The 15,014-nt window shown below is 41.6% G+C and overlaps 1 protein-coding gene across 4 annotated transcripts in view; it reads right to left on the bottom strand.

Annotated features, from left to right (window-relative positions):
• Positions 1–15,014, bottom strand: part of cfap54 (cilia and flagella associated protein 54) — a 126,647-nt gene that overhangs the window by 71,939 nt on the left and 39,694 nt on the right. For 3 of the 4 annotated variants that reach the window (XR_011667397.1, XM_071337433.1, XM_071337435.1), the window contains exons 18-26: positions 14,677–14,798; positions 14,155–14,346; positions 13,760–13,852; positions 10,737–10,922; positions 10,353–10,477; positions 10,047–10,194; positions 9,633–9,788; positions 9,255–9,377; positions 5,347–5,472 (exon numbers count right to left, since the gene is read on the bottom strand). Coding sequence is in view for 3 of the 4 variants with exons in the window: in XM_071337433.1 (XP_071193534.1) it covers positions 5,347–5,472; positions 9,255–9,377; positions 9,633–9,788; positions 10,047–10,194; positions 10,353–10,477; positions 10,737–10,922; positions 13,760–13,852; positions 14,155–14,346; positions 14,677–14,798 (1,271 nt within the window). In the remaining variant the exon portion in view is untranslated. The remainder of the gene's footprint in view (positions 1–5,346; positions 5,473–9,254; positions 9,378–9,632; positions 9,789–10,046; positions 10,195–10,352; positions 10,478–10,736; positions 10,923–13,759; positions 13,853–14,154; positions 14,347–14,676; positions 14,799–15,014) is intronic. The other variant, XM_071337434.1, reaches the window with a different exon arrangement.

Genomic DNA, 15,014 nt, shown 5'->3' with positions numbered 1-15,014 from the left:
GGCAGTGTTGAGTGCAAGAGACCGCATCATCTGTGGATCTGTTGGGCGGTATGCAAATTGGGTCTAGGGTTTCTGGGATAACGGTGTTGATGTGAGCCATGACCAGCCTTTCAAAGCACTTTGAAGTGACTGCTACGGGTCTGTAGTCATTTAGGCAGGTTACCTTAGTGTTCTTGGGAACAGAGACTTTGGTGGTCTGCTTGAAACATGTTGGTATTACAGACTCCATTAGGGAAAGGTTGAAAATGTCAGTGAAGACACTTGCTCGGAGTACACGTCCTAGTAATCCATCTGGCCCTGCGGCCTTGTGAATGTTGACCTGTTTAAAGATCTTACCCACATCGGCTATGGAGAGCGTGATCACACAATCGTCTGGAACAGCTGATGCTCTCATGCATGCTTTAAGTGTTACTTGCCTCGAAGCGAGCATAGAAGAATTTAGCTTGTCTGGTGGGCTCATGTCACTGGGAAGCTCACGGCTGTGCTTCCCTTTGCAGTCTGTTATAGTTTGCAAGCCCTGCCACATCCGACGAGCATCGGAGACAGTGTAGTATGATTCAATCTTAATCCTGTATTGACACTTTGCCTGTTTGATGGTTCGTTGGAAGGCATAGCAGGATTTCTTATAAGCTTCCGGGTTAGAGTCCCGCTCCTCGAAAGTGGCAGCTCTACCCTTTAGCTCAGTGCGGAGGTTGCCTGTAATCCATGGCTTCTGGTTGTGTGTACGTACAGTCACTGTGGGGACGATGTCATCGACGCACTTATTGATGAAGCCAGTGACTAATGTGGTGTACTCCTCAATGCCATCGGAAGAATCCCGGAACATATTCCAGTCTGTGCTAGCAAAACAGTCCTGTAGCTTAGCATCTGCTTCATCTGACCACTTTCTTATTGACCGAGTCACTGGTGCTTCCTGCTTGAGTTTTTGCTTGTAAGCAAGGATAGCATTATGGTCAAATTTGCCAAATGGAGGGCAAGGGAGAGCTTTGTACATGTCTCTGTGTGTGCAGTAAAGGTGGTCTATAGTTTTAGTTTTTTCCCCCTCTAGTTGCACATTTAACATACTGGTAGAAATTAAGTAAAACTGATTTGAGTTTCCCTGCATTAAAGTCCCCGGCCACTAGGAGAGCCACCTCTGGATGAACGTTTTCCTGCTTGCTTATGGCCGTATACAGCTCATTGAGTGTGGTCTTAGTGCCAGCATCGGTTTGTGGTGGTATATAAACAGCTACGAAAAATACAGATGAAAACTCTCTTGGTAAATAGTGTGGTCTACAGCTTATCATGAGATACTCTACCTCAGGCGAGCAAAACCTTGAGACTTCCTTAGATTTCATGCACCAGCTGTTATTTACAAATATACATAGACCGCCACCCCTTGTCTTACCAGAGGCTGCTGTTCTATCCTGCAGAATAAGCTTAAAACCTGCCAGCTGTACGTTATTCATGTCTTCTTCAGCCACGACTCAGTGAAATACGTGATCATAGTTTGTCTATTTTATTATCGATTGATTTTACATTGGCTAATAGGACCGATGGTAAAGGTAGATTACCCTCTCGGCGACGGATCCTTACAAGGCACCCGGACCTTCGTCCTCGATACCTCCGTCTCCTTCTCCTGCGAATGATGGGGAAGAGGGCCTTGTTGGGCGTCTGAAGTAAATCCTTCCCGTCCGACTCGATGAAGAAAAAGTATTCCTCCAGTACGGGGTGAGTAATCGCTGTCCTGATATCTAGAAGCTCTTTTCGGTCATAAGACACGGTGGCAGAAACATTATGTACAAAATAAGTTACAAATAACGCGAAAAAACATACAGTGGTTGCTCAACTAAAAGTTTGGAATTATGCTGGGGGACTTAGAGGTAATTTGTGGTTTAGTACGGTACCCTGCGTCATTACTTCTTTGCTCCAGACCAGCGCATGGGGGAGTTAGAGCACTGATTATGCTTTTGGGTCCCAAGGCACTACTGTGTCTCTAACTGACAATGAATGGGTGACATTAACCAAATAGAAACTGATAATTGATCATTTAATTTCAATGAACTGAATGATGAGGATGAAGAAGGTAACTGAACTTAGAACAATAGTGTTAGAATTGCTATTCCTCTGTCCTGCACACGCACACCCGGAAAAATACACTTATTTAATTTGTTACTACGGCCGAGCGGTGCAAAGGTCTAAGACACTGCATCACTGCGTTGCTACAGATGCTGGTTCAATACCTGTGTCGGCCGTACACAGCGTTGTACGAGATCTTCAGTTTCTTGGCAATTTCTCGCATGGAATATCCTTCATTTCTCAGAACAAGAATAGACTGATGAGTTTCAGAAGAAAGGTCTTTGTTTCTGGCCATTTTGAGCCTGTAATCGACCAAAAATGTGCTTTTCTTTCAAAAACAAGGACATTTCTAAGTGACCCCAAACTTTTGAACGGTAGTGTATATAAAAGCCCCTTAGATATTCTCACAGATCAGATTTGCTCTATTGAAAAATGCCCCTTAGATAGTAATTTAGAATCCTCCAATCCTCTAATTGGCTGAGAGTCAAGTCATTGAAAAAAATATTATACGATATACTGTAGGCCTACCGTAGGCGATATGAGTCTCACTAGTGTTGAGTAATGTGCTGTTAAAAGTGGTGTAGGTCTTATTTATTTTAAAGCATATTAAAGTTTGAAGCAATAGGATTTGAAGCAATAGCCTACCCGCTGTGGTCAACTATTTCAGCACCGTTTCACGCTGCTCTGAGACAAGCATGGGGACTGGTCTTGATAAATCAATGAGATTTTTATTTATTTATTTAATCTCCGTTTGGGTATTGGTTAGACTACAATTAGGGTGTGGAAATGTACTGTAGCATTGTAGCCTACTCCCGACTGTCATGTTGCCATATTTTCCGTTCCATCCTAACGGAAACCCTGAGGGTTTCATTTTTTGTTTTTCTTGGAATAGAAACAAGCTGACTTTAAGCTGACTTTCTTAAAATCAATCCCATATACTACGCTCTTACAAAAAATGTTTTTAATTCTCTAGTACAGCCAATATTGAAGGCTATCAAATGCTTCTCAAAGATGCCCTTCGGTGGTCAAACTAGCACTAACTAGCATTAATGATAACAATGGCTGACAATTAAATAACATGCCATAGAACTCTGCAGCAGCCTGCAAAGGTGTGCTGCAGTATGATGCAATTTTTAAAGGAAGAACCACTGTACACAATAGTACAATTGGTTACGGGATCGTAAAACAGCAGCCATCTCATTTAATGTTTAATGTTGTCTTCACATATACTAAATAATATACGTAATAATAATATAATAGCTTAAGAGGGTGTGAACGATGCTGAATGGGTTTAGACAAAGGGGAGCTCTCTCACCGAAACACTAAAATGCCCTTTTCTCAAAAGTGAATTTACAAGTGTATCAGCTTCCAAAGCAGAATTACTTTCTCACTGTTCCTCAAAAATGCAGTGTATGATATACCATGATGCAACTCTGAGTATCTACTTTTTTACCAATGTTAAAAACCCAATTTCAAATTTTGCTACATAAATCCAGGTGGTGAGTCACAATTTCTTAAATGATCAGTAAATTAAAATGCTGCTGGTTAAATGTCTTGATGACAGCTTTGCACACGCTTGGAATTCTCTCAACCAGCTTCATTATATATTCACCTGGAATGCATTTCAATGAACAGGTGTGCCTTGTTAAAAGTTCCTTTGTGGAATTTCTTTCCTTCTGAATGTGTTTGAGCCATTCAGAACTCGCTTGGGCCAAGAAACACGAGCAATGGACATTAGACCGGTGGAAATCTGTCCTTTGGTCTGATGAGTCCAAATGAGAGATTTTTGGTTCCAACCGCAGTGTCTTTGTGAGACACAGGGTAGGTGAAAGGATGATCTCCGCATGTGTGGTTCCCACCGTGAAGCATGGAGGAGGAGCTGTGATGGTATAAGGGTGCTTTGCTGGTAACACTGTCAACGATTTATTTAGAATTCAAGGCACACTTAACCAGCATGGCTACCACAAGATTCTGCAGCGATACGCCATCCCATCTGGTTTGCGCTTAGTGGGACTATCATTTGTTTTTCAACAGGACAATGACCCAACACACCTCCAGGCTGTGTAAGGGTTATTTGACCAAGAAGGAGAGTGATGGAGTGCTGCATCAGATGACCTGGCCTCCACAATCACCCGACCTCAACCCAATTGAGATGGTTTGGGATGAGTTGGACCGTAGAGTGAAGGAAAAGCAGCCAACAAGTGCTCAGCATATGTGGAAACTCCTTCAAGACTGTTGGAAAAGCATTCCAGGTGAAGCTGGTTGAGAGAATAGTGTGCTAAGCTGTCATCAAGGCAAAAGTTGGGTACTTTGAAGAATCTCAAATATAAAATATATTTTGAATTGTTAAACACTTTTTTGGTTACTACATGATTCCATATGTGTTATTTCATAGTTGATGTCTTCATTATTATTCTACAATGTAGAAAATAGTAAAAATAAAGAAAAACCCTTGAATGAGTAGGTGTCCAAACTTTTGACTGGTACTGAACAACGTGAGGCTATTTGATGAGTTTCCAAGTCTAGGTTTTTTTCTCTGTAGTGATGCTTTGAATCGTCTGCTTCATTTAGACAACGTGGTAATTAACAGACAAAACACACTATTGCTGTGTGTAACAGGGGCTTAAGAGTGGGACGTTACCATAGTAATGGGGCCACTCAAGCCTTGTCACATGTCTGTGTGAGATTTTGAATCTAAACTGACTAGTAGTAGACCACGTCTCTTTGCAAGCAGCTGAAGCCAACTCCAACTAACATTGAAAAACAACCGAGCTTGTGAACAAAACAATGTAAATACCCAAGAAACACGAGGACAAAGTCTCACTTTGTAGGCTTTCGAGTAAATTATACCAACTTTTATGCCTGTGCGCAGCGCCTCCAAAAATGTATCTGTCAGCACTTCACTCACAGCGTGCACAGCTCACCAGCCAGTCATTGATGCTGCGCGAGGTGGGATATAGGATACTTATTTCTATGAAACAAAACGGCAGAAATACATTGAAAACAGCTACTCCAGCCTTTTGCTATAAATCGCAACTCGCACGTGCTCATACTTGACTTCTGACTCTATTTTTATGAGCAAATGCGAATGTAATGCTCACAATGTAGAGCCCTGCAAATTGACCACCCGCCAACGTGGCTGGTGAAATAGACATTCTTACCCACCAATACAAAAATCTACCGGCATTTGGCGGGTGTTAATTTTATGCACTGCTTGGGCTGTAAATGGAGGTGTGCTTTGATGAGTAATTGATTAAAAGGCAGTATAGGTTACAGTGCAGTACATACCCCATCTGGCTCCACTGGAAGGGGCTTACTGGGTCCCTGCACGGTCTCCAGGATATCATGGAGGAGTTTCTTTCCCTGTTCGATCACTGTTGCTGCCAAACGGTGCTTCTCCAGGGTGCGAAGGGCCTATGGGTTAGTAGAAGACTGGTCTTAATAGATCTAGATGAATGGAACTCACACACACACACGGTGTTAAAACCTTTTCCAGCTCTCCATCTTTGGTTGGTATATAGCTCAAAGGCCCAAAACGGGACACACAGCCTTATCCTTACAAACATTTCGGGTGGCTTCGCAAAATCTTCTTCAGCTCTTCCTCTTTTTCACACACATACATACACACACTAGGGTTTAATAGCGGGATCCGGGTTACCGAGATTTCCAGAGATTTCCTGCCCAAACCCATTCTCGATTCCAGAGATAAATAAGGGCGAGAAACCAGTAAATTATAATAAATCATTTTTAAAAACAGTGTGACGTGAAATGGCACTGTTAAATGATATGAAACATCTAAATCTGGCTTATCTACAGCCATCTCTGCTATCTACAGGGTCAATCATATTCCTGTAAAGCTTAGAGAGGGTTTCATGAATACATCGGAGAAATATGTTTCTACTGGTGTCTTCGCCCAAGATATTAGTGACCATTGCCCAGTTGTTTGTGTTAGAGATACAAAAATCTAGTTTCAAAAATCTAAGCTTCGTGTCATCACAAAGAGGAACTTTAAAAACTTCAGTGAACAGGCTTTTTCTTTTCTTTTTTTTACATTATATTATATTTATTATAGTGACCTTGATTGTATTTCAGCTATCCCTGGATCTGATTTAGCTTTGAGCCTCTTTGCAGATGTCTTCAATACTATTGTGGATAATCGTACTCCCTTCAAAAAATAAAGGGTTAAAGGTCGATGGAATGTCTGATACGCTCCGGAATTATCAGAAGTCCTTCATAAAAGAGATGATGCTTTGGTCAAGGCTTAGGCTTGGACCGGCAAGCTTTTAAGTAACTGAGGAATCATTGTGTAAGACAAATCAGAAATGCTAAATCTGATTAACCACTCTTTCAGATTGTAATGGGAACCCGGCTAAAGTCTGGAAAACTGTCAAAATCCTGAAGGGTTCTACTTCCTCCTCTCTGACACAACAAATTCATTCAGACACTGGCCTCATTAAGGAAAATATGCCATCATTGATGCCTTTAATCACCATTTCATTTCAGCGGGCTATCTCTCTTTGAAATAACTTCTAAGCCTATTCACAGTGATATTGGGCTGGATGCTGATAGGGGAAACTTTCTGAATGATCAAAGAAATTATTTTTCTTTTAGGTTATTTACATAAAAAGAAGTCCGGATGCTTTGCTAGCAATAGACAACAATAAAGGCCGACCAATTGGATCCTGGTCTGCTTAAGTGTGCAGCGCCCATCATTGTTGGCTCAATAACACACTTTTTTACTTAACATTGTTATCAGGAAATATTCCAATAGTATAGAAATCAGCTCTAGGATAGTAGTGATCTTAATACTTATCACCCCATTTCAAGGCTTCCTTGTCTAACTAAGATTCTAGAATACTTGGTAAATGTACAACTTTGCTCTTTTTTAATCATAGAAATGTATTTTGAATGTAAACCAATCAGGGTTTAGTCCTGGGCATAGCACCGTTACAGCAACTACTTTAGTTGTTAATGATCTTGTCAATGCTTTAGACACCAACATCAAATGTGCTGCTTTGTTTGTGGACCTGTCAAAAGCTGTTGATCATGCTATTTTAATGAATAAGTTGTCCTGAATAGGCTGAGCTTGGACACCTGTTCATGGTTTCTTAGTGACAGAACTCAGGCTAACGTGACTGATGGGGTTAACTCTGAATTTCTTAAAGTACATAAAGGTATACCACAGGGGTCAATTTTGGGACCTGTTCTCTTCACTATTTACACTACCGGTCAAATGTTTTAGAACACCTACACATTCAACGTTTTTTAAAAATATTTTCTACATTGTAGCATAACAGTGAAGACATCAAAACTATGAAATAACACATATGGAATCATGGTTAAACAAATCAAAACATATTTTATATTTGAGATTCTTCAAATAGCCACCCTTTGACTTGATGACAGCTTTGCACACTCTTGGCATTCTCTCAACCAACTTCATGAGGTAGTCACCTGGAATGCATTTCAATTAACAGGTGTGCCTTCTTAAAAGTTAATTTGTGGATTAACTTTTTGTGGTTAATTCATTCCTTCTTAACGCGTTTGAGCCAATCAGTTGTGTTGTGACAAGGTGGGGGGGTATAAAGAAGATAGCCCTATTTGGTAAAAGACCAAGTCCATATTATGGCAAGAACAGCTCAAATAAGGAAAGAGAAACGACAGTCCATCATTACTTTAAGACATGAAGGTCAGTCAATCCGGAACATTTCAAGAACTTTGAAAGTTTCTTCAATTGCAGTCTCAAAAACCATCAAGCGCTATGATGAAACTGGTTCTCATGAGGACCGCCATAGGAATGGAAGACCCAGAGTTACCTCTGCTGCCGAGGATAAGTTCATTAGAGTTGCCAGCCTCAGAAATTGCAGCCCAAATAAATGCTTCACAGAGTTCAAGTAACAGACACATCTCAACATCAACTGTTCAGAGGAGTCTGTGTGAATCAGGCCTTCATGGTCGAATTTCTGCAAAGAAACCACTACTAAAGGACACCAATAAAAAGAGACTTGCTTGGGCCAAGAAACACGAGCAATGGACATGAGACCGGTGAAAATGGAAAATGTGTCCTTTTGTCTGGAGTCCAAATTAGACATTTTTGGTTCCAACCGAACAGATGATCTCGGCATGTGTATTTCCCACCGTAAAGCATGGAGGAGGAAGTGTTATGGTGTGGGGGTGCTTTGCTGGTGACACTGTCTAAGATTCATTTAGAATTCAACACTTAACCAGTATGGCTACCACAACATTCTGCAGCGATACACCATCCCATCTGGTTTGGGCTTAGTGGGACTATCATTTGTTTTTGAACTGGACAATTACCCAACACACCTCCAGGCTGTGTAAGGGCTATTTCACCAAGACGGGGAGTACAGCATCAGATGATCTGGCCTCCACAATCCCCCGACCTCAACCAAACTGAGATGGTTTGGAATGAGTCCGACCGCAGAGTGAAGGAAAAGCAGCCAACAAGTACTCAGCATATGTGGGAACTCCTTCAAGACTGTTCTAAAAGCATTCCTCATGAAGCTGGTTGAGAGAATGCCAAGTGTGTGCAAAGCTGTCATCAATGCAAAGGGTGGCTACTTTGAAGAATCTAAAATCTAAAATATATTCATATTTGTTTAACACTTTTTTGGTTGCTACATGATTCTATATGTGTTATTTCATAGTTTTGATGTCTTCACTATTATTCTATAATGTAGAAAATATAAAAAATTAAGAAAAACCCTTGAATAAGTAGGTGTGTCCAAACCTTTGACTGGTACTGTATATATTTTAGACTGCTGGACTAAAAACATCTTGGTCGACCAACAGCCTATCAACCAAACAATCTGCCAGTCAACTAAATGGGGTCAGCCCTAAAACAGCCACAACCTTCCCAAATTTCCCCGGGAGCCAGGTGCAAGCGGAGAAAAGTGCCAACAAGTGACATCTTTCAGTCAAAGGTAGATTAAAACGAATGTAATTTTCACTAGACCTCATAATATTTGACCAGTTTGTCAACAGTGCTTCATAGGCCTACATTAATAGGCTACACCAACAAAATAATATGGTGACTTTGAGAGAACTTTGAGTTTATTAAATTGCAACAAATACAACAAGAAAACTTTAGATTAATGTGTTAATTTCTCCATAATTTTTTTTTTGTAGATTCTCTGGAAAATATTATACTCCAACACACACAAACACATGGTTACCTTGGCAACATAATATGTTATACAGGCTATCATGTGCAGGAGAGACTCTGAGGTGGTGGCTGGGCGTTTCTGTTTAACAACTCCTGAGATCTCTGTCAGCACCGCCAGGCACTTCATCAGCACCTGGAAGAGACATACATACTGTTTACACCCACATTTACAAGATCAGCACAGCAATGTGATAATCATAATAGTAAAGCAATAATTTACAAACAATAGGCAACATTTTTCCAAAAACAACTAAAAAGCATGCTAAATGGATAATCTACATCGAAGGTGCTTAGACGTACACCAATAAGCATAATCTGGGACCAGGAAACAGTGAGTCATTCAGAGCCAAGAGTCAATCAGGAGCTCAGTAGGTTTATTGTACCATACCTGTACAACAGGCTCTGCTGGGATCTGGTGAAACATGAGCGGGGCCAGCAGGCCATAACACCTCACCACGGCCTGCAGGGCAGCGCTGCTGTCATTCAACCAGAGAGACAGGTCTATGGCCACCAGCATCCGCTCACACTCTGCCAACCTGGCCTCCTGGAGGGGGTAAAAGTAAACACAGCTGCCATCATACCACCCTCTCTAACATCTCTCACTGTCATGCTTGGTTCTCACTCAGAGTCACATATATTACATTCTGAAAAATCCAAATACCACATGTGATTCCCACACAGGGACTCTTGGACTTTCCCTTTTTCTTATGACACACCAAGTAAAATAAACAAATGTTCTTACCCAGAGCCCAGTTTACAGCCATGATCATAAAGGAGCCAAACAGTGCCTTTGTGTACTTACCTGTCCCCAAATGAGTGGTCCCCCGTCACTGAGGGTGTCACAGAACAGCGCACCCTCCTGGATGTGGATCTCTGTCTGCATAAGGATGGAGGAGAGGAAGAGGTGGAGGAGGAGAGGAGAGGAGCGCTGCAGAGTCTCCAAACGCAGCCTGCAGAGGAGGGGGGAGAAAGAGGGGGGGAGAATGAGAAAAGGAGAGGGAAATCGAGTGAAAGAGGGGATAGATTAACAAGAGCCATGACAGAAAGGAATGAGGGAATAAGTATCTCAAACAAACACATATCCTCAGTCAGAGTGTGTTGTCCTCACTTGGTCTGAGCTAGCCCCTCTAAAGTGGCCCCTGGTTCTTGAAGACCTTTAGGCTGGTTGAAGTGGCTCCACAGTTCACTGCAGGCTCTCTTGGCTAGAGCGTGTTGCCCTGTCTGGTACGCTGCCTGCATGGGACACAACACAGATAGGGAGAGAGGGTCCTACTGTCACCAGATTATACATAGAGTAACCCACACACACTCAATAAATCGGTGACCTTATATAGGGCCGAATCCTAACGTGAGATGTGTGTGTAGCTATAACCCAAACTTTCTCTCTAGTCTTTGATTGACAAACACAGCTACAGGATTTGAATATCATGTTACATGATAAACCTTTGAGGTGTGGAGTGTGTATCTCGAGTTAGGAGTCCTTCCACAGTACCTGTGCCAGGTGTGCCCAGGTGGTGAGCAGTGGCAGAGGCAGGGAGGCTAGCAGAGGCCTGGTTGTCTCTCCAATGGCATTGCCCACCAGTTTACCCCCAGCGTCGTAGGCTGCTACAGCAAACACATACTTCTGGTTCGGCTCCAAGCAGTCCACTCGTAGCAGTCGCTCCCCTGATGCAGGAACCTGGGCAGAAACACAGGGACAGAGAGTTTATGAAAAATCTAGCCATTGAAATAGAACGAATATCTATTCATTCTATTTCTATGAATCTAGCTAGGCCAACCATTAGTACAGATGTCTTGGGAATAATTAGTAGTGGCCAATGTTCCCTCTAAGCTGCACATGGGCGCGCAGCTCCCCTTGGACTGCTGCACAGAAGAAATATCAGCCCACGCAGAGAAGAACGAGAATGAACTTCACTCAACTTTCTAGAGTTTTCCCTTTAGTTAACACTATCAACGTTTCCCTTTACTGTGGAAATTGTGCTCGAACCAACGCAATATTAGCCACTTTCAAAGTAATATATCGAAGCAAAATGAACTATGCAAGATTTAGTATTCTAAACTCACTGAGCGAGAGATTTTGTTGTAGGCAGAGCACATTGGAGTAGGATTCTATTTGGAGTAGGATTCTATTGCATTGACAGGCACGACTCAGGCCTTAATCTACACAGACCGGTGGGCCATAATATGCAAATAGCCATAGCCATATATGGAACTGCCATTCACTTTGAACTGGACTGTGTTTACAGCATGAGCAGTCGTGAGTTGAAGCGATTGTTTTGAGATCAAAGCGAGAGCTGCATGTAGCCACCTGTGCACATTTGTTCATATTCTTTGCTAGTTAGTGAGTTATTAGCCCAGTTATAGCTCATTTCTAGACAACAATGGGGGAGTGGTTGCTTCCTACAAGAGCACAAAATGTGTGCATTTCTAGACATCTTTGAAAAGCAAGTCAGGTGAAGAGTTTTTTTACGTCTTAAAGGGGCAGTGTTGTATTTTGAGACGGCTATGTAGCCAATAGGCAGATTGCAGCATAATTTGTCTGATTATCTGTAATAATGGGAATAATAATTAATTACATTTTGTAAGGTGGTTTCTTTCATCAAACAACAAAACATTTTCAGTCACCTCTTTGTCTAAAGGACAAGTGGATAAACAGGTTAACTTGTTTGGGCTGCAATCCCGACAAAGGTACACTTATGACAACATCCAGCTCAAGTGCAAGGCGCGAAATTCAAAATCTAGTTTGTTAAAATATTTAACTTTCACACATTAACAAGTCCAATACAGCATATGAAAGGTAGACATCTTGTGAATCAAGCCAACATGTCCGATTTTTAAAATGTTTTACAGGGAAGACAAAATATGTAAATCTATTAGCTAACCACGTCAGCAAAAGAGAGCACTTTTCTAACTCCATCAGTTTTTTACTCCGTCACTAGCTATCACTAATTCGACCAAATAAAGATATATATAGCCACTAACCAAGAAACAACTTCATAAGATGACAGTCTGATAACATATTTATTGTATAGCATATGTTTCTTTTGAAAAATGTGCATATTTATGGTATAAATCATAAATTACATTTCAGCTACAATCAGAAATTGCACCGAAAGCAGCCATAACATTTACAGACACCAACGTCAAATAACTAATTACTCATCATAAAACATATCTGAGAAATACATACTGTGCAGCAATTGAAAGACAGGATTCTTGTGATTCCAGACAATATTTCCGATTTATTAAATGTTTTACAGCGAAAACAAAATGTAGCGCTATGTTAGCATAGCCACAATAGCCAGACACACTTGGGCGCCCGCGACCAGTTGACATGCACGACAGATATATGAAATAACATTATAAATTGGGTCTTACTTTGGCTGCTCTTTCATCAGAATGTTGATCAGGGTGTCCTTTGTCCAGATGAGTCGTTGTTTGGAGTCAGGATGGCAACTTTCCCTTCTCACTTAGCATTGGCACTGGTCGACTGGCACGGATTTGTCCAACGTTAAAAAAGTCAGAGAACGGAACACGGCAAAACTCCCGAAAAAAATTCAAATAATCTGATTAAACTATATTGAAAAAACATACATTACGATGATATGGTCTCATTTATCAAATAAAAACCCAGCCGGAGATTGTTCCCGTCCAAAACAGCAGCAAAACAGAACACAATATCACTCCCAAGTCGCGCGCTTCAGACTTCCGGAAGTGGTCGGTCACGTCAAAGAAATAGCTCTTATTCAACCTCTGAACAAGATATTCACTAAATTTCTTCTCTCATACCCTCTTGACACCCAGAGCAAGGCGTACGGAGTGTACGTAGGGTCTTACGTATAATGACCATGTATAGGCATAACGTTGAAGCGAGCATAGATTTCTGACATTCTACTTCTTGGTCAGGGAAAGTGCTGCCAAATGACTTCTGTACCACTCAGAGAAAAAATTAGAACGGTTTTAGAAACTAGAGATTGTTTTCTATCCAATATTAATATTAATATGCATATTGTAAGAGCAAAAATTGATTAAGAGGCCGTTTGAAAATTGGCACATATTTTCCAGTTTTTCCAATACGCCCCCTGCAGCCATAACAGGTTTTTAATGTCAAGTCCTGCATGTTTTTTTTTCTTTCAAAAGTCTCATGGAATGTAGGCCTACATTGAACACGACACATTTGCTGCTATTGTAGCATTGTTTTTGATGGTAGGCCACTCTGTTAGGCCCACATTATGATCAAATAGCCACAGTAGGCTACTTGGCCACTGTTAAAACTAACTTAAAGCGGGTAAACATGCGGCAAGAATTTTTACAACGTTCAAGTTTGCATTCAGCAGACCTGAAATTTGGCAAGTGCTGAAAACAAATTGAGGGCACATTGGTGGGGCTGCATTGAAAAGCAACAGAACTGTAATACATACCTATGGCAGTATAAAATGTGTACCTGAAGAGGGCAGCAGACAAGGTGAGAACTTGCTGTGTAGGTGTCAGTAGACATTATCTAGAGTAACTTACCTCGTCTCCAGTGCCCACCAGGGTGCTGTCTCCTAGTCTGACTTTCAGGTTGATTCCCTCAGCCTCACGTGCATAGATATGGTACCAGCACACCTGCACCACACCGTGGAGAGACAACATGCTACTGTCTATATAATATGATCTATCATACTAGCCTTACAGTTAAACACTATCATATGAATCCCTAAAATAGCACAGTATGTCATTCCTCCCAGATACAGTATGAGAGTAGCATGAGAACATTACTGCCCCTACTTCAGACTGTACTTAAGAGTGACAGTTGCTCTGGATATGATCCTCATGATCCCAATCATAATGATCACCATCCTCATACTGTAGACTACACACTGATTGATCCAGACAGGAGTGTCTGCTTAGTGTAGACGTCCTATCACCTGTTCCTCCAGGGCGTAGGGTGCAGGGGTGAAGGTCATGGAGTGGTAGGTACGGGACAGGAGGATAGGAGGAGGAGGAGGTCTAGTGTTTCTCTCCTCCTCTCCTCCTCTCTCCTTCCTCTCCGACAGACCAGAGGAGCTGAACAGCTTCCTCTCCTCCACCTCTGCCTTCTCTATCAGGACAACAGCCTCCTGTGACCAACACAGGGAGAATACAAGGAATGGGTGAAAACCTCAATGGTGGGCAAACCTCAAGCAAGGCTAGCAGAACTAGCTATTTATTGTGTATACCAATTAAAGGCATTAGTCATTCTCTTGTAATGTACATATCAACATGACGGACAAGCGAATAATTTTTATAGAATGGCATTTGTGATATTATGTGTCTCCAATCATAATGTGTCATATCAACAGTAAGACTAGCTGTTGCCATTGGCTAATGGAGATCCCAATAAATCAAATCAAATCAAAATCAACATGATATTCAATTGACATTTTCAGTGTCACTTTCTGTGTCTTTACCTCTAGCAGTCTCTTGGTGGCGCTGCTGTTCTGGTCCTTCCTGTGGGACAGCAGAGCCTTCTGGACCAAGAACAGAGCTATGGAGATCGTATTCTTTCTGATCCGCTCCAGAAGCAATGACTCTGTAAACAGAGGGTTTAGGGACCACAAAATCATTATCACAATAATTGGCAATATCTTCTGTTTATAACTAATGCATTACCTAAATACTGATTCATGAAGTAATCAAACTTAAGCACAATATCCGCTTGAAAGACACATCTGCTTGTGTCAAAGCTGAGAACCTCATGCAGCCATGTAAAGTATGGAGTGCAGGGCCATGGGTGAGGGCTCTCAGT

This window comes from Salvelinus alpinus, chromosome 13, assembly GCF_045679555.1.
Source record: "Salvelinus alpinus chromosome 13, SLU_Salpinus.1, whole genome shotgun sequence".
Taxonomy (NCBI): Eukaryota; Metazoa; Chordata; class Actinopteri; order Salmoniformes; family Salmonidae; genus Salvelinus; species Salvelinus alpinus.
This window is presented reverse-complemented; position numbering and strand designations above follow the sequence as displayed.